Source organism: Aotus nancymaae, unplaced genomic scaffold (genome assembly GCF_030222135.1).
Source record: "Aotus nancymaae isolate 86718 unplaced genomic scaffold, 86718_ANA_hifiasm-v0.15.2.pri h1tg000010l, whole genome shotgun sequence".
NCBI lineage: Eukaryota > Metazoa > Chordata > Mammalia > Primates > Aotidae > Aotus > Aotus nancymaae.
The window spans coordinates 3,922,738-3,941,899 of NW_026988421.1; the positions used below are offsets into that span (position 1 = coordinate 3,922,738).

The 19,162-nt window shown below is 45.4% G+C and overlaps 2 protein-coding genes across 5 annotated transcripts in view; one reads left to right on the forward strand and one right to left on the reverse strand.

Moving 5' to 3' along the window:
• DOCK1 (dedicator of cytokinesis 1) overlaps window positions 1-19,162 on the reverse strand; it is a 543,465-nt gene that overhangs the window by 266,837 nt on the left and 257,466 nt on the right. The gene's annotated exons all lie outside the window — the stretch shown is intronic.
• Window positions 1-19,162, forward strand: part of INSYN2A (inhibitory synaptic factor 2A) — a 59,200-nt gene that overhangs the window by 7,021 nt on the left and 33,017 nt on the right. For both annotated transcript variants that reach the window (XM_012464198.2, XM_012464199.2), the window contains exon 2: window positions 12,174-13,362. In XM_012464198.2, the coding sequence (XP_012319621.2) occupies window positions 12,179-13,362 (1,184 nt within the window). In that variant the 5' untranslated portion in view covers window positions 12,174-12,178. The remainder of the gene's footprint in view (window positions 1-12,173; window positions 13,363-19,162) is intronic.

Sequence of the window (19,162 nt, forward strand, 5' to 3'; positions counted from 1 at the left end):
GCAGCCTAATGGTGAGAGAACAGGCTCCAGGCCAGGCTGTCCTCTTTCGCCCTCCTAGCTCTGCCAGTAACTATCTGTGTGACCGTGGGCATGCGACTCCACTATCTGTGCCTCAGTTTCCCCACCTTTACTAAAAAATGGTAATTTCTCCTTCAGAAGGTGTGTGGAGAATGAAAAGTTCAGACATACACAAAGCACAGAATAGTACCTAGCCTGTGGTGAATGTTATACAAGTGCTGCCTCTTCTAATCTTTGCTCTCCCAGGTTCAATCACTTGCCCAGAATTCTGGGATATTGAGTGGAAAGGAAGGGTCAGAACTCAAAACCAAGCGGTTGGTCTCAAAGACCCAGTTCTTAGGGACTACAGCCAGAAATTAACCATGTTAGCAAACCATGGCAGAATGTGAAGACGTTGAGCACCGCCCCCTCCGCCGCCGCCAATGTATAAAATTCAAAGTTAGTGACTGTGCAAAGACTGTCAATGTACTAATGACTGGTCTCAAACTCCAGATCCGTGGTTGAAAAGAGCTGCCCCAAGCCATGGAACTCCTAGTAGGGGACAGCATTCTAAATGTTTTGTACCTCCAACTGGAAATATATATATTTTAAAAAGTGTTACTATGCCCTGTTCCTATGTGGGGTCTGCTCAGTGACAATTTACTTGGCGTTTGCCATCCCACAATTAATGGATGTTGTGTAAGACCTATATTTTAGACCATGACAATGACTGGTCACTAGCTGTCTCCTCTGTGGATCATGAGTCCACCCCATCTACTGGGGCACAGCAGCCCAGGCAGGCCAGGGCACAGACATTGTGTGGGCCTGTGTGGGATCTGCTGGTGATCATCCCCAAACCTGGCTGATGTCCAGGTTCATTCTAGAAAACAATGGAAGGGGCCTGTCCTCCTTGCTCCCCCATGACATTCATTCATTCATTCATTCATTCATTCCTTCATTCGATAAATATTTCTGGGTACTTTTTATATGCCACGGGCTTCTCTAAGCTTTGGGGATACAGCAGGAAGTAGAAGACAACAAGGGGTGAAAAAAATAAAGTAAGAAGGCCAGTAGTTCTTTATCGTGGATGCATTATTAAAATTATCTTAGGTGTTTAAAACAAAATGTGTTTTAAACAGTCTCCATCCCCCAGAAGTTCTGACTGACCTGGACTGGGGTGGAGACCAATATGGTTTTTCTTTCTTTCTTCTCCTTGTTTTTTAATGGATTGACTTCCTGGTCTCCAAGTGTGGCATTCGAGGGAACCAGGTTGAGGGACAGAGCCCTTAAGGAAAAATAAATGTTTTCCTCCTTTCTGTGGGAGGACAGCCACCCCCTGGATTTTCTTCTACGTGGCAGGAAATGCTCTCTTTAAAAACCCACACAAAAAAACAAAAACAACTTGTAAAAGGTTCCATTTCATCCACACCTATGCTCTCCTCCAAAGCTTCAAGAAGGCCAGTGCATACAGGGGTCATGTGAGGTTTCGGAAAGATTTATGTTTTCCTTTTAAAGATCTTTTTAGCATGCTGAAGTCCGCAGAGAATCATTTCATAGATCATCAGTACTGCTTACTCACTACGATGCTAACTTCTATTCATGAACTACACAGGCTTTTGCTACTGTTCCCTTTCTCTTTTCCATAATCCTTATGAAGTAGCAGGGCATCTGTTCCAAGGAGGTGCTGGAGAGATAAAAAAAATAGAGGCAAATGCAGGAATATACGCTGAAATTGGGACTCTTCATTGAGTTTAACAGGTATGTGTTATGTGTTGGGAACTGGAAATTGTATGATGTCCTCCTTCAGGTGCCTGCCTGAGCCTGGACTCTTGTTCTGCCCCAGGGTGAATTGTCATGTTCCCTGCTGCAACTGGCCCTTTAAGAGCAGCCAAAATGCTGGGAGTAGTGGCTGAAGGCCATCAAAATTCTATGTGCCTGATTCAAGGGAACAGCCCACAGATGTCCCACAGCTGACCTGGATTGATGCTCCAGCACATAGCCCCTTCGCCTCCTGTGTCTGTCGTCTGTCTGTGCATCTCTCCACTCACCATTCCCCTAACATCTCTCCCTTTTCCCTTTTCCCTTTTCCTTCCTGTCCACATTCATCTCAATGGATAACAGCAGTGTGGCATGAGATTTCTAAGTACTGCTTTTCCTTATTTAGTCTAATTTTATATTCACTGTTCTCAATTCAAAGAACAGAAAAATGAAAGCTATTTCATTCATATGCTTGTGCCCCTCTGATACGGTTTGGCTGTCTGTCCGCACTCAGATCTCACCTGGAATTGTATCTCCATAATCCCCATGTGTCAAGGGCAGAACTGGGTGGAGGTATTTGGATCAGGGGGCAGTTTCTCCCATGCTGTTCTCGTGATAGTGAGCAGAATCTCAGGAGATCTGATGGTTTTATAAGTGTCTGGCATTTCCCCTGCTTGCACTCATTCAGTCCGGCCACCTTGTGAAGAAGGTGCCTGCTTCTCCTTTGCCTTCCACCACCATTTTAAGTTTCTTGAGGCCTCCCCAGCAATGCAGATCTGTAAGTCAATTAAACGCCTGTTCTTTATAAAGTACCCTGTCTCAGGTATTTCTTCATAGCAGTGTGAGAATGGACTAATAAACCCCTGGAAGTGACTAGACCCATGGGCATGCCCCAGACCCTCTGTCGTGTTTTCCCCTCTGAAAGCCAGTGATTCATCCTCCAGAGCAGATTAGACAACTGAATTTAGGAAAGGTGCCATGCTCTAAAACGTTGTTATTCCAAGCTATTGAGATTTTTGAATTAAACTCTTAATTTATTTTGCCATATCTTGGGAGCACCCAAGAAGAAAGTTGAGTAATATAAGAACAAACCTACTGATAATTCCTAGCAAGTCACATTTTCTACAACAGTATGGGGCCCCAATGTACTGCATGATTAAATATAGAACATGTACCATTTCTGTGCCATCTACTCATTTTTGTGAGTGTGCTGCCATCTCCCTCTCTCCCATCAGCACAGGAAACGTTTGTACAACAGCCACTCAAATAGTTATGCCAAAGTTCAGAAGATAAAAATCTCTGGATATGGTTTTACCTCAACTAATGAGACTATCCCTTCTTCTTTCCACTTCTCTAATTCCTCTTCATGTTTCAGACACAGCCATGTTCTACCTTATCTGAGGATCCACATGACGCAGAAAGACTCCTTGGAAACCACTAATAGTGTACACTCATCCGAAGTCTTCTTGCCATATCTCAGCCAAGACCCCAGCTCTAAGGATACTATGATGTGTAGGGTTAGATTCTTAAACCACTAAGTAAAGAAGGGTGACTGAGCACAGGAGAGAGAGAGGGTGCTTAGAGGGACCTAGTCCACAGAACACTTATATTTGTGTTAAGGAGAGAAAACTGACAGACAGCAAAGTAAAGTGAGCATCCTTCAGGCCTGCTCTTGCACGTCTCCCAGGTGGAGCCTCCCCTGACTCCCCACGGAGCACCCTCAGCACTTCCTTTCTCTTACCGCCACCATGGTCCTGGGCCAATGGACTGGTGTCAGCCATCGACAAGTCTCTGCCCTGCTGGACCAGACACTGCCAAGAAGTATGCCTTGTTTTTTCCTGTGTGCCCAGCATCAGTATGGTGCCTGGGTCACCCTGAGCATGCGGGCACTGTTCAGTGAGTAAATGAAGGTGACAGATAAGAACTGGAGAGGGCATAGATGGTAAGACCAGATCTAGACCACCAACCACAGACTATCCATGAGGGAGGAGGACCAGGGCACGGTCCTGGAAAGTGAACCAGCCGAAGTGAAGACACAAAGTAGAGACTGACCATGGTGTGTTCAGGAGACACTGCAGGAAATGGCTTAGTGGAATCAGCAAATGGAGCATTTTTGAGCAGCCATGAGAAATCTACAAAGATAAGCAGGGTAGGAAAAAGTTCGGATGATCTTATAATAAAAGACTCTTTGGAAGTGCTACCAACTGGGATGTACGCATGCAGGTATATGCAGAGAGAAGAGATGTGTGCGCTTGAAGCCAAGACTAGCAGGACCTGCAGGAGGGAGATGGCGGTGGGGCATGGAGAGCTGAGGGCAGGAGGGTTAAGAAGGCCAACATCAGGGTGGGAACAGTGTGAACTAAAGGGAAGAAATCAATAGGAAAAGCAACAGGAAGGAAAAAAAAATAACAATGAATAGGGCATGGTGACGACTAGATATGGGGGGATTAGATTAGGGAATGAATTAAGCAAGCCACTGGCAGCACCTGCTGGAGGCCCTCAGCACAAAAACACTGAAAGACTCTACACTTTACTAAGTTGGATATGGGTCTCGTGACCCCAGTGCCTACCAAGTCCAGGCCTGCCTTTAACATGGGGTGTCTTTTGCTCCAGGCTCAGCTGGGCTAAGCACAGTAGCTGTGTTGCTGGGTTGAGTTCTGGCCACCTTTGGGTCTCAGGCCATTACGCCTCCCAAAAAAGACCACTGAGTCCTCCTCCTCCAGGCTACCAGAGACACTGCTAAGCTTTCCATGCACGAAGGGATAAACCTTTGAAGACATTAGATGAAACTTTGTGAGACTGGACCCCAGCTCATTCCTAGTAATCATGTAAATTCCACATGGAAGCATCAGTTCTAACTCTGTATCTGAAGAATCAGTGAGAGTGACCACTGGCAAATGTAGCTTTAAAGTATAAGTCCAAGACAACTTTACTGAGGTATATGTTTTTAAAAAATAGCTATTTATTATACACAGAGAGGACAGAGGTTCATAACAGCTGCTAGTCAAGGAAAAAATTAAACCACTAACTAACCTGGCAGAATAACACTAGGATTGATGAGAGGTAGATTTTATTTTAAGGAATAAAATATAGAGTGTAAAGTACAGAACATACAGGCCTTTTGTTTATTTTCTCTTCACCACCTCCCACAACAAAAATGACATTTTGTATTATGATTGCTAAAACTTTGCTCTGTGCACACTTGCAGTGAATAGCTCATTCAAACCATCAGTCAAACCAAGACTATGCCATGGACTGCAAACTGTATGAGGGCTGAGGAGATTACAAGCACTAACTCTTTCTGCAGGCTTTGGTTAGGATTGTGTACAGGGATCCCAAGGGCACGTTATTTTCTCTACGTTGGGCTGTCAGCTTAGGAATAGAAGCTAATTACAAGGAATGCTCAAGTCTCCTTTTCCTCCTGGCATAGCTACCTCTGCAGTGAACCCAAGACCATGCAAAGTTTAGAATCTGGCCAAACCAAGGAAACACCGTGGTATTTTCATACTATGATGAAAATACAAGGGGGACCCTGATGGCTGAGTTGTGGGCATTCCCATGGCCTTGCCAGAAAGGCAGATAGCATCTTCAACTCTCAATGACTTCAGTTGTAGTGAATGGTTACCTCCAAGCAGATATCCTGCCCATATGGTATCCTGAAATAAGACTGGGAAAAGGCAGGGAAAACAGACTCCTTGGATATAAGTCATTTTGAGCGGGGAGGGGGGAACCAATGTCCTAGTTTTAGTTTCAGATACATTATGAGTCAAAACATGCCATTTAGTAAAAAAAAATATGGATTCAGCATGGTTAATCAGGAAGGCCAAGTACATTCTAGTACTCGGGGTCTTGTATCTTTGTGTTCATGGAAGTGAGATTCCCATTAAGTATAAAAAATGGAGCCCACCTCTTCTGTGTCCTACCAACTCCCACCTCTGATGAGCCCCAAACTACCAGGTGATTGTTGCTGAATCACCAGGAAGCCTCCAGGGTCAGTGGGACACTGGCTATTGTAACTAAATGTGCTCGTGAGCTGTATGCAAAGCACAGCCCTCCTGTCTCACACTCTGTCACTGTCATGATGATGGGATGGGGGAGGCAAGGGAATTAGTTCCTTTTACTAATCTCACAGGTGATTTTGGTGAGTTGTCACCAACTGCACTGAACTCCTTGTGGTCATTATTAGCTAGCACAGCTAATTGCTGCAAATAAAATTATTTTCTTACATTGATACAATATCTCATTTTGAGGAGGAATATTTTTCCTGTTGATTTTTACCAACATCATAAAATTTGGGTAATTCATTTCTACTAATTTAGATTTCATTTAGACAGGATGAGCAAAGGTTAACATCAGTATAAGCTGAAAATCAAAGAACTGGGTAGTGAAACATAAATGAAAAGTTTGGACTATTTAAGAGGGCCATTCTCTGGTTCCTCTAGAACATGAACACTAAACCCCAAGCATCCATGCTTCACCTCCTTTGTTCTCACTCTCGAAGCAGCCCAGCGTGAGTCTGTGTGGTTTACATTATGTACCTGAAGCAACTGACCATAGGTTTTTTGTTGGTTAAGTGCATTTTCTAAAATCACAGATATGCGTGAGTGGGGGCTACACTTAAGATATGTTTTCTTCTGTCTTAATGCCTACATTTAAGCTCCATGAGTGCCCCTCTTCCCTGCTTCAGTCTGGGTGGTCATCATTAAGAAATGACAGAGGTTTCACCACAGTATTCTACACATTGAGGGAATGACGTCTGTGTGTTTCCTCCAAGGAGCCATAGTTCTAGAGGAAAACAGTTCCTCACTCAATGCTCAATGACACAAGGGTGTCTGAATTCCTCTAGTCCCCTCTTCGTGGTCCTCCTAATCAGTGGCTTCTGAAGAAGACAGCAAATGTAGGGAAAAAAAGTAACATTTCACTACGTAAAGAAAATTAAAACAGATAATGAATCTAAGACTTCCATTTTTGAAGACCCAATTGGCACCTATGAAATGGGTCTCTAAGTTAGCTATTTCACAGCACAAGTGACTTCATTTAGGAGTGAGGTTCTGTTTTACCTCCCTTTCCCGCTGGGAAGCCAGTGGTGAAGAATGGGATGTTCATTTTCACCACTCTCTCATTCTGAGTAGCCTCATGCTCAGGCGCCCCCCTCGGCATATGGAAGAAAATGCTGACCCAGTTCATCTTGAATTCCAGCCAGCATCTTTGACTCCTAGGTGTCTGAACAGTGGGAAAGCCACTAGAAAAACCAATAATTTCATACAATCCCTTGCCGCACTCATCAGACTGCTTGCCTAGCTATTTTGCTATGTGCGGGGACTGCTGAGCCCTGGGAGGTGTCTTGGTCAGACTGGCAGCTGACTGCATCCTGCCCCCACAAATCCCATCACAGCACCAAACCGCAAACCTCCAAATAAGCACATTCATTAGAATCCAGTGCAGAGTTTCTCTTGTCAGCTGATGGAACCCCACAAAGTTGCTTTCTGACTATTGAATCCATTTTATTTCTAATTAAAACAGATGCTAATTTCTTTCCTCATAGTACATTTGCTCAAATATTGACATATCTTCTGCTAAACACTTAACTATACATATCTAAATACATAGCAGGCACGTATATACCTATGCGTATGTACATACATACACACACCTGGCAAAATTCATTTTTGTTCTTTATGAGAGCTCCCCAAAAACAATAAAAGATGACCTTTGGCAAACTGCTTCTACCCACATCTCATCCTTGCTGGGTTTTTCTTATGCTGATACAAGTGGTTATGCCTTCCTGAGGCCTGCTTCACGTGTGGACTGGATTTTACCTTGTGTTATTTTCGTTGGCAAAACAAGAACAACACTATACCTCCCTCCACTCTCCCCAAATTGGAAAACAGAAGGAAAAATAAATCTCTCCGAATGCACTACCTTAATGCCACAGTGATGACCGTTTTTGTTCACGTCTTCCGGTATAATTTGTAGACTGCTTTGTATCACTTAACATTATTTCGTAAGTGTTTTCTATGATACTAAATAATCTCTATAATTATCCTTTTAATGGCCACCCAGAGTGAATGTAAACCATAATTTACTTAACTGTTTACCTATTGTTAGGCATTTACTTGCTTCCATTTTTCACTCCTTTAAGTTGGAATGCACATTTTCATATCAGCCATTAATTTAAAGCAGCATGCCGAGATTGGATCTCCATCAGTAATCTAAAACTACAGGGTTTATATATTTACAACTCACATTTGACTATGAAATTTAATTTGAGGGTAATTAAGACATTTATATTCCAAACAGCTCCTTGACATCTAGCTCTCTCCAGCCAAACAGGCACAACCATGACTAGCCATTTTCACTTCAAGACAGCACAGTCCAGTGAATTCTAAAACACAATTTTCTTATGAAAAATAAACTTTATGAACATACTCCTGCTGCTTTAGAGCCAAGAGTTTAACTCCACGAACCAGAGTCCATGGTTCTCTTAGGTGACCCCGTCAAGGCAAGCCATTGTGGAGAATGCCATTGTGGCTTCGTGCTCAGTCCAGAACTCAAGGCAACTCTCACTCAGTGCTCCAACACCAACCGTGTTATTAGAACTACCTGGAGGTCTGTGCCTGCCCAACACCCAGATATGCTGTGGGAGCAAGACAAGGACATTGCTCAGCTGAGTTTCAGTTGTTTAATGCTTTTAAAGTTTATCATGAATCATTTCAAGTTACAGAGTTCCTTGAGCAGGGGTAGTGGTTTAGGGCATGTGATTCATATGGATTGAGCTGTTTCAATAGGTGTGGCCCACTAGCCATGTGACTCTGAGCAAGTTGCCAAAACCATGTGCCTCAGTTTCTCAATCTGCAATATGAGGATATCAATAGTGGCTGCCCTATAAGGATATGCTGAGGATCAAATCTGGCCATGAAAATGCAATTGCTGTGCATAGGGGAATGCTGACATTTGATTGGCACGTAGGAGTCCTTAACTACATGCTTACTGAATGTTAATATTACATGGTCCTATGTACTTTCACTTGCCAAATAAATGCAGGAAGGAAGGATGAATGAAGTAGTGTGGAAGAAGGTTACACTTGTCTCAAGGACAGCCCTCTGTAGAATGCCCCGTTTCCTTTCATAAGGAAATCATTTTCTTAATGGTCATCACTATAACCCTTACCGTCCACCCCTAAAAAAGAGCAAATGAACACCCCAAAAAGATGCGTCCACCTTAGTAATTCTTAATGTCCAGAAATTCAATTTTAAAGCTTGAGAAAATGTCATCCAGCCATCAGAAAGAACTCATAACCTCACGTGAAGCCAAAATCAACCAACCGCAAAAATTCCTCCGTGTTTTCCCTATCAGGCAGTAAGAACAACTCAATTACTGTTACTGTTGTTTTTTCAGTCAGCAACGACAAACTAAACAGATTAAACATCCTAAGTATTACCATCATTTTTTACTAATAAGGAAATGATTTTCACGTACTAGCAACTCTCTATGAAACACAGAAGGGCTAGGAATTTTTTATTATTATTTGGCCACTGGCAATTAATTCTGATTTGTTGTATTAGTTTGATGGTTGGGTCCAAGACCTAGAATATTTCTTACCCCAGCCAACTGATGTAAGAAAATTATTTCAGTGCAGTCCCTAGCAAACGGTGATGATGAATAGCATGGCGGGACAAACTTATTCAGACACACATTTTTCAGAGGTAGCAGGGAAAAGGCTGAAAAATTACTAGTAAATTGCTTTTTGTAAAAATGCTCTTTCAAATTTCCTCTACTATGAAGGTCTTCTGCAGAACGATGGCACAATACTTTCTGACATACCTGGACAACAAAGGCAGTTTAAGGATGAATAGGAGATCAGAGTGAAGGTTAAGATTTAATTTTCTTATTCCACCCCACTGCCACCCATACTGCCCCCCATACCAAGCTGTCCTGGGTGCATCTGTTTAACCTGCTGGGATAAGAATCTCTAAAAGCCACCGAAGTTTTCTCATGAGCAGGCACACCTTGTCCCCCCTTCCACCTAAAATCTAGCCAACTCAAATGGAGCAAAGATACTGGTGCATTTCCAGTCTATTTCTTTCCTTTTCTCTCCTTTCTAAAACTGCCCAGTTTTTCAAGTTTCAAATTGTAGCAATCTCCAAATTTCCCCAGCACCTCGTAAAGCACCAAGGACTTCCTTTGCTGTCCACGCAAGCCTCGCCTTTCAGGACACACTATAGGATAATGGAACAGGAGCCTGAGGCATCCAGAGGCTCAAGAGCTAATGCAGTGGTTCTCTGCCAGGCAAAACTCTGCTCCCAGGCTCATTTGGTAATGGCTGGATATATTTCTAGTTGTCATACTGGGAGGGAGCCATGCTACTTCTATTCAGAGGAGAGAAGCCAGAAGCCAGCGATGCCGGTGACCACCCTGCAGTGCACAGGACAGCCCATCCAACAGCAAATGATCCGTCCTGAAATACCAGTCGTGCCATGATTGCAAAACTGGTTCCATCTAAATCAAATGCTGCAGAGATTATTTTGTTGTTGTTCTTACACATGGTTACCTGTTAGTTGTTCATGGCATGATGTATGAAGAATTTGATTCCTTCATTCTTTCATTCAGTGAACAGCAGTGGAAGCCGGCAAGGTGGCAGGACCAGGCTGGCCTGAGATGTAGAGGTCAGTTTAACAAAGGGCCAGTCATGTAACTTGCTTTTGGATGGGGGCTGTGAAGTTGTCTCTTCTTCCCCTTCACAGAACCACCGTGCACCTCGGCCTATCTAACTCAGTAAGGGCTAAGGATGTGGGGAGGGGTCATGTCTCTGCCTGTTGGACACCTGGGTCTATGAGAAACAGCCTGGATTCAGAGGTCCACTAAAGCAGGGCCCTGCTCCTGCCTGTGCTTATTTGCTGTGTGACACAGAAAAGTGACCCAACATCTCTGAACCCTATATCCTCCTTGAAATGGAAAGTGTAGCCTTGACCTTCAGGAACATTTCTAAGTCAGGTATTCTGCATGTGGACCAGCAGAGCATCTGGCACTCAAACCACGCCACTCCAGATGCAGTAGCCATGCCGCGAGTGTCACCGTTCTCATGGCATTTTCCAATGAGTGCTGCCACAGGCCTCGGGGGGCTGGTTTTTCAGACTCCGCCAGGACAGGGCACAAGGTGTGTCTGCAGCCGGGCGGGGGTCAAGGTGGACCAAGCCTGTGTGCCTGCAGCTGTCACGGGCCCATGTCCTCCATGACCTTGCCTCTCTGGGCACTTGGCTCCTGTCCACCTCGGTACCTCCCATTTGACTGTTTTCTTCTCAAACATAAGGTGAAAAAAGGCAAAGTCTCACAAACAACATACTTAACTCTATTTTCTTGCTTTAAGTGCAACTATCAAATACGTTCTTCCATGTGCAATAAACAGCTGTGAATCTGCCTAATAAAGTGAAGGCATTTTACCCCACTGGTATTCCCCGAGAGGAGTCACTGGCCACCTGCATCTTTTTAGCTGCATTTAATAATTCAGCCCAGGATGAATTTGCATGATTAACATAAAGCCTCATGGTTTTATTTTCTTTCAGAATGTAAGTACTGAAACCACCACCACCATTGTTTTCATTTTTGGACGTTGTGATCAAAACACAAAACTTGATTCTAGAATGAACAATTTCCTTTATTTTTTTTTTAAGAATTATTTCCAGTGCCACTCTCCATGGAATCAAAAGAGTTGCTAACACAGCCTTGGTAGATGCAGGGAAACCCATGTTCCTTTTAGGGCTGGTGTTAACGTGTTAACCCATGAGAAGCAAACCGCCCCTCGACGACTTCTCCTTATGGTTCCCATCCAGGAGCACGGCCAACTCTCCCACGGAATCCATAACGGCTCACGCAAATAGATTTCTTTCAGTTCCTCCTCGGAGGGCTCTCCACATTTATCTGCTCAAGACGTAGCATCTCCAGTAAGTCTTTAAAACGGCAGCTCTCCCAGATTCCAGCAATAGATTAATGACGTCATCCTCAAAAAATAGTCAAAACGCAAACCAAATTAAGTAGCACTTGGTAAACCATCTGCCTGAGAAGGGGAGTCACGCGTGTGAAAAATAATTTGCGAAGCAAAAGAGGCAGCATCATTGGGTTTCTTGATGAATGTAGTAAAACAGGTTTGTCTAATGGGGAAACATGCGTTACCATCAAAAGAAAACGCAAGTGTATCCCACCTGGAAAAGCAAGCAGGCTTTCATATCGGAGAAGCATTTCAAGCCGTGCTGCCAGCAACTCTCAGCCCATGTGATTTTCCTTAACACAAAGGCCGACCTCACCTGCTTAAATAAAATTAGGAAGCAGTCGGTCGTCGTAGTGGCTAAAACTTTGTGCGGCCGGAGCTTGCATGTGTATTTCTGTTCCACTGACACCTCTGTTGCTGTTTCTGAATGCAGGAACCATGGTCAGTAAGGACACCGGCAAATGCATACTCACAACGTCGGAGAGTGAAGTGGAACCTGCCGCCTGTCTGGCCCTGGAGATGAAATACGCCCTGGACCCCAACCGGCAGATTAAAAAACGCAACAAAGCACTGCAGGTGCGGTTTAAGGATATCTGTGAGGCACAGAATGAGCAGAGGGACACACAGCTGTCCTCGGGCCAGCTGGGGGAGAAGCGGGAGGCCAAGCCCGTGTCCTGCAGAACAGCCTACCGCAAATACATGACAGTGCCCGCACGCAGGTCCATCCCCAATGTCACCAAGAGTACAGGTGTGCAGACCTCGCCGGACCTTAAGAAGTGTTACCAGACCTTCCCTCTGGACCGCAAAAAGGGGAACCTTAAAAGCCTCCCTGCTGCAGATCCCTTTAAAAGCCAAAACAATGGGTTTCTAACAGATGCTAAAGAGAAGAACGAGGCTGGACCCATGGAGGAGGCCCGGCCATGTGGCGCAGGGCGGGTGCACAAGACCACAGCCTTGGTTTTCCATTCTAACGAACACATGAACGCAGTGGACCGGCCTCTGGGGGTCAACTGCACAGAGCCCTGTAAAAGCCCGGAGCTGCTCAGCTATGGAGAAGCTGAGCTCCAGAACTCCACTCGGCCCCCCTCCAAAGAGCCCAATTACCAGCTGCTCGGGAGGGCCAAGCACGACCGGGGGAGGCCGAGCTCCGAGGAGCCTGCTCCACCTGCCCTTGGGAGGGTGTTTAAAACAGAGGTTGCCACCATTTACGCACCCACCCTCAGTGCCAGGGCCCCTGAGCCTGGTTTGTCAAACTCTGCAGCTGCCAGCCAGTGGTCACTCTGCCCAGCAGATGAGGAGCGGAGGAGAGCCCCACATCTCAATGGGCTCCAGCCACCCTCGGGCACTGCCCTGGCCTGCTCACCCCCCGTGCAGTGCCTGTCCCCCGAATGTAGTGAGCAGCCCTTGCAGACTCAAACCCCGCCGGGGCTGGGGAACCAGCCTAGTCCCACAGCGGTTGCTGCAGGTGAAGAATGCCAACAAATCGTGCCTCATACGGAAGTGGTCGACCTCAAAGCACAACTTCAGATGATGGAGAACTTGATCAGTTCAAGCCAAGAAACCATCAAAGTGCTCTTGGGGGTCATTCAGGAGTTGGAAAAAGGAGAGGCCCATCGGGAAGGGTATGTATGTTCACCCATGTCTTAGGAAACTATGCAGGCTCATCACCAGAGGGTCCATGTGTAGCCCCAAACCCAAGTCCAGAATGAGATTATTTTATGATACCAGACCTCACTGCATCTGCACGATACACTTTCTGGTTAATGTTCCTCTTTCTGGCCTTGAATTCAAACCATACCTATGCTTAGAATGAATGGATAGACATTTCCTTTTATTCTGCTAGGGTAAAGGTTTATGATATTGATCATATGTAATAATTTATGCCAGTCCAAAATATCTATTCTAAATAGGAAGCTATTTGCCTCTTAGGAATCAGGTTAGGAAGAGAAAGGAAATTTCATGTGACATTTGGAAAAGTAGATGCTGACTTGCTTATAATACTACATAATGGAAATAATATTGGTATTCAGGACGGTACAAGGCTTTACATAATAGACAGCGTGTTTTTCATTCTGTACCTGGAACTCAAGCAATGCCCATCGTGAGACAGGTCCCGGCTGTGTATGGTTAGGAGACAGATGCCCTTCCACAGGCTTCACTGTGTGTCCAGTGGGCTGCAGAATGCTACCAACTTCACGGCCAATACTTTGTTGGGTTGATAAGACTTTGTTGCACTTCACGTTTTGAAGTTGAAACTGTGCAGCAGTTTCAACTTTAAAACAAATGACCTAAAGGCGGGGCTTTAGTTCTTGAGCTCCCCTGCAGGCTGGCATGTGCTCAGCTGATACAAAGCAGCCTGTGCTACTCTGGGTCCGTGGGTTATCAGACTTCAGCTGGATTGCCAAGACCTCTCTTGCCCATTGCCCCTCGAAAGTGTCTGTGTTCCTGCCAGCCTATGTTCTGGAGGTTATATCTGAGGCAGTACCCTGTTGCCTCATGTGATGTGCACCCTTCACTCTGTGAGCCCCGAGCCTCAGGTTTAACAAGCTAGAAGCCAGCCAGAAATAAGCCAAGTAATGTGTTTTCAGGGCAGAAAACCACCTGGGCACAAAGTTTCCTTAAGAGGACTGCTGTGGCTGAGTTAGACAGTTGTTTGCCAACTGCAAAGAACTGGGAGGAAACACCTCCTGCCCTAAGGTGGCGGCCGAGGCGGAAGGACTGGCTCCAGCAGCAGAGACGCTGGGGCAGGTCCTGCCCTTGGCTCTGTTGCTCCAGCTTGGTGCAGGAGGCCTGTCTACAAGGAGGTGGTTCTCAACACCACCTTCCACCTTCTATTTACGTGGCAGTATTTGCACTTGACGCTCTTAAGCAGAAAGAGTTGCCAGTCAAATGTACAAAAATCTTAACAGTAGATTCATAGGTAATCTAACAGCATAGAGTACTTCCAAAAGGCCTTGTTCAGTCTTGGGTTTATAGCTCCATTTTCATCCCATTTTGATCAGTACAGATCTGAAAGCAACACTCATCGGGGGGGATGGGGGAGATCAGTGATTTATTGATCAGTAGTCCACATTCCCGCAAAAAAATTAAAAGCCCATACAGTGACCCAGTCACTGACGTTGATGTAGTTGGTAGTTTATTAAACCAGACAGCACGAGAGAGAGATGCCAACATCACCATTTGGGAAATAACGGTCACCAAATGGTGTAAAATGAAATGTGTACACTAATGTGCATACTCACAGGGGTTATGTGCCCAGATAAGAACCTGAGAAGGCTGAACACCCACGAACACCACTGGAAGGGAAAACCTTATGATATACCTAAGGTCCTTCTTACACTACTCTTAGAACAAGTATGGAAGATGGCCTTAAATAAGATCCTCAGGGTTCTCTGAGATGGCATCCGTCTAGCAGTGTGGTTCTGAGTTTACTAAGACATGTCTGGGTAGGAATTCTGGCACTGAGGGCTTGGGCAAGGGCTGTACGTCTCTGTGCCCTCCTTCTTCACCTGTAAGTTGAGATTATTGCCGTCCTGCAGATAGGGGGTGGAATGACACGTGTTCAGCCTAGTGGCAGGTGTGTCTGAATGGGTAAATGTCTGCTAGTGGCAGGAGTCTTGGTCTTGCTGGTCAGCAATGCTGGAGCAGGGGTCTGGGGAGGACTCAGTGGTCTTGTGGGCGTCCACTGTGGTGAATGCATCCCCTACATGCCTGGCACACAGGCTGCCACACAAGGCTGTCCCTGAAACCCTGGGGCTGCTCTGTCCAATACAGTGGCCACTAGCTGCATGTGGCTACTGAAATTCAAACTCAAATCAATTACCATTGAAAATTCCACTCCACAGTCATAGCAGTCACATTTCAAAGGCTCAGTAGCCACATACATGAGAGAGTGCAGATATGGAACATTTCCATCATCACGAAATGTCCTTCACTCTGGCATCCCAGAACGTGGCACAGTGCCTGGTTCTTAAGCATTTGAGGACTTGGGCACCTTAAATCAAGACAAAGGATGGTTTTACTTTCAAATCAATCCCTAGTTCAGTTGTTGCCCGCACAGGACAAGCTCAGGGTGGAAGGTAGAAAGGCAGGTCTCTGTAGTGTTCCTGGGAACATGCACTTCCTCCTCCCTCTTGGAGCCCTCTGGACTCAGATAACAGAATCAAGTGGTTCCAAAATCCAAGGCACCTTATGGGGCCTCCTCTTGCTCAATGCTCAGGGTCATTAATTTGGCTGAAATACAGATTTCCCACCCATCTTCTCCATGTCGGAACATAGGAGAGGATTACAACCTCAGAGATGAGCAGATTAGATACAATCTCATTCCCCATCCCTGTCCCAGACCCTGGGTACAGCACAGAGTCCCAGGAGTGACAGCCATGAGCAGTGGCAGCCAGCACTGAGCTGAGACATGTGGAACAACAGGCTCTGGAGGGAAGGGAAGTAGCATCTGCTGATTTCCATGGTGTAAATACTGCTACTGTAGCCGATTTCAATCTGCTCACAAAATCCTAAAAGTGTGACGCTCTGCTCCCCTGAGCCACCCAACCAATCCCTTGAAGGGCAAGCTCTAGGACTTTAAAATGAGGGGTCCACAGGGCTTACTTTGTGTACCAGATCTGAGCTGGGAAGTAGATATTTTGGTTGCATCTCGTAAAAAAAAAAAAAAAAAGAACTGAAAAATGCACTCTGCTTCGTGTACATTGATATATAGTTATTATATGATAGGACAAATAACTGAATGACCAAGTTAAATTATCAATGGAGGCTGGGCATGGTGGATCACGCCTATAATCCCAGCACTGTGGGAGGCCGAGACGGGTGGATCACTTGAGGTCAGCAGTTTGAGACCAGTCTGGCCAACATGGTGAAACCCCATCTCTACTAAAGAATACAAACATTAGCCGGGCGTTGTGGTGGGCACCTGTAATTCCAGCTACTCAGGAGGCCGAGGCAAGAGAACTGCTTGAGCCCAGGAGGCGGAGGTTGCAGTGGGCCAAGATCATACCACTGCACTCCAGCCTGGGCAACAGAGTGAGACTCCATCTCAAAAAAATAAAAATCAATGGAGTTTTTCTTGGAAAATATTCTAAAGCCTACAAATAAGGAACTGGAGAACACTCTGAAGCTGGGGAAAAGTCAGTTCCTCTCCCCACTTGCCACCCCAATAAAGCATACAGGGGTTTCGAATAGAATTTCATCTGCATTCAGAAGAGTCCTGGTGAGGGCAAGCAACTTGGAGCCCATGACTTTGAATGCAAGTGATAAATCTTGCCCCCACATTTCCACACTGTCCTCCAGGTTTGATCTGCCCCAAGGGGCCATGGGCCTGCTCGTGAAGCCAGCACTCTTTGAATCTCGCTGATGGCCCTGGGCAATGTATGTTTCTTAGAACATGTTTAATGTGCAATCTCTTTAATAGGACTTCTTTTCACTATCGAGTTTGTCAGGCAGGTGCTTCCCTGTAGTTCTTAACCTGTGCAGGAACTTCTGTGTCACCGGCTACAACCACTTTCAGTAGCTTCCAAATTATTTTTCATAAGAGACTCTCCTTTATTATTTTCATTTGCTTATGTAGATTTCCAAAAGGCTTCAGCAGAGAACATTTGTGGCTGAGACAGGCTAACCTCTGTGAGCTTCCATTTTGTCTGAAATCAACGAGGGGTGGTGGACGCTCCCACCTATAACCAGCGCACAGTTGGCGCTGAATCAAGGACACATCCTTTTAGGTGCATTTCAGCAGGATGAATTCTGCAAGTAGGTTAGATGTGCAAAAAGTTTGCAAAATCATGCCTTTTAGTCCCTTGTAAAACACTGGGACAATTCACTAAAATCACTCTGCTTTATGCAGTGTGGGCTGGCATGAATGCCAAGAATTATCCTGCTTATTTCAGAGCTCTCAGTATTATGCTTGTGTCTTCTGGGGAAGTTCAGGGTCACACAGACTACCTAAGTAAGTCACTAATGGGAGTTGCTGAAGGCTGAGAACAAGGCAAATGGGGCAGTGAATTAAAAAAAAAAAAAAAATCATTTCTTAGAACAGTGGTAATTCCCTGTAGGAGCTATGGGATTCCTGGGCAGGAGAGCCTCAGACCAATGGGGTGTAGGTCTTGGCGGCTTGCTGTGCAAACTTATCAGCAACTACGGCGTGGCAACCCCAACAGCACTTTCCCGGTAAGATTTCCTACCCCAAACATTTAGTGTCTTGATGTGTCAAGGCTGGCACTGGTGACAGCCTAATGATACTCTGCTGTTTGGAGAAGACCAGAAATGAACGTGAGAAGCTTATTTGAGGCTAACAAGCACATGATCAGGATCTGTCACTGCCCAGAGTGAAGCAGATTCTTCTACTGGCCAGGCCTCCCTCAGCATTTGCTGGGTGTTACCTGCAGGCTTGGGGTAGAGGGGAGACAGCAGGAGGACCCAGGCCCTTAAACATGACCAGCAGGTTGTGATGAGACCCTGAAGCGTCAGGGCTTTGTGGCTTTACTAATTCAGAGCAAAGGCGAGGGTATGACTAAAAAAAGAAAATCCTAAGTAACACACCAACACACAGAGTCTAGTACCTTGCAGGAAGGGTGGTAAACCCAGTAATTTAGCACCTCCCATTATCCCTGCTGCCCCGTCACGGGGGTAGCTCCCTGTCAGTAGGGGTCCTGTTCATCCTTATCCTGAAAGGGTGGTTTCTTAGTGGTGTGAGGCCCAGTTCTCCCGAGTCTAGGGCAACAGTGTTAAAAAAAAAAAGAAGCTAAAGGAATCCCCGTGAGTTCAGGGGCTCTGTGAGGGTGGCATTCACAGTGGTGTTTAAGACAAGGGAGAGAGGAAGAAAGATCCGAGGGATGGAACAAGTTAATACAGACCAAGTGTGGTATCCTCTATCAAGGTTCGTGCAACTTTACCAATAAATAAATAGCCAAAAAATAATGTAAGGTCATGTGCACATACACATACTTAAGAGGTAAGGACTTGTTCTCGTGGACATCTGTGTTTATTGCAGGGTCTCAGGGTCAGTTCCTATATGACAGAAGTCAGCAAATTTTTCTGCAAAGGGCCAAATAGTAAATACGTATTGAGAGTGACTCTATTTCACAGTGATAAAACTCTGCCATTGTTTCCTGAAAGCACCCACAGACAATCTGTATGAATGGGCGTACTTGTGTTGCAATAAAACTTTATTTACAAACAGGTGGTAACCAGATTTGGGCCACAGGCCCTAGTTGGTGGACTCCTATTACATGGTTTGTAAATACAGTGACCACATTCATACAGCTAAAAATGTTCAGGCTGGAATATGTGTGCAGGCAATCCACGGTGTGTGACTGCCAAGCACACATGCCTATCATTCACTGACACATGTAGAAGGTTTCTGCCAAGCATCAGCAAAGGGATGGACACTGCCAGGCAATGAGGGGATGTGGGAGT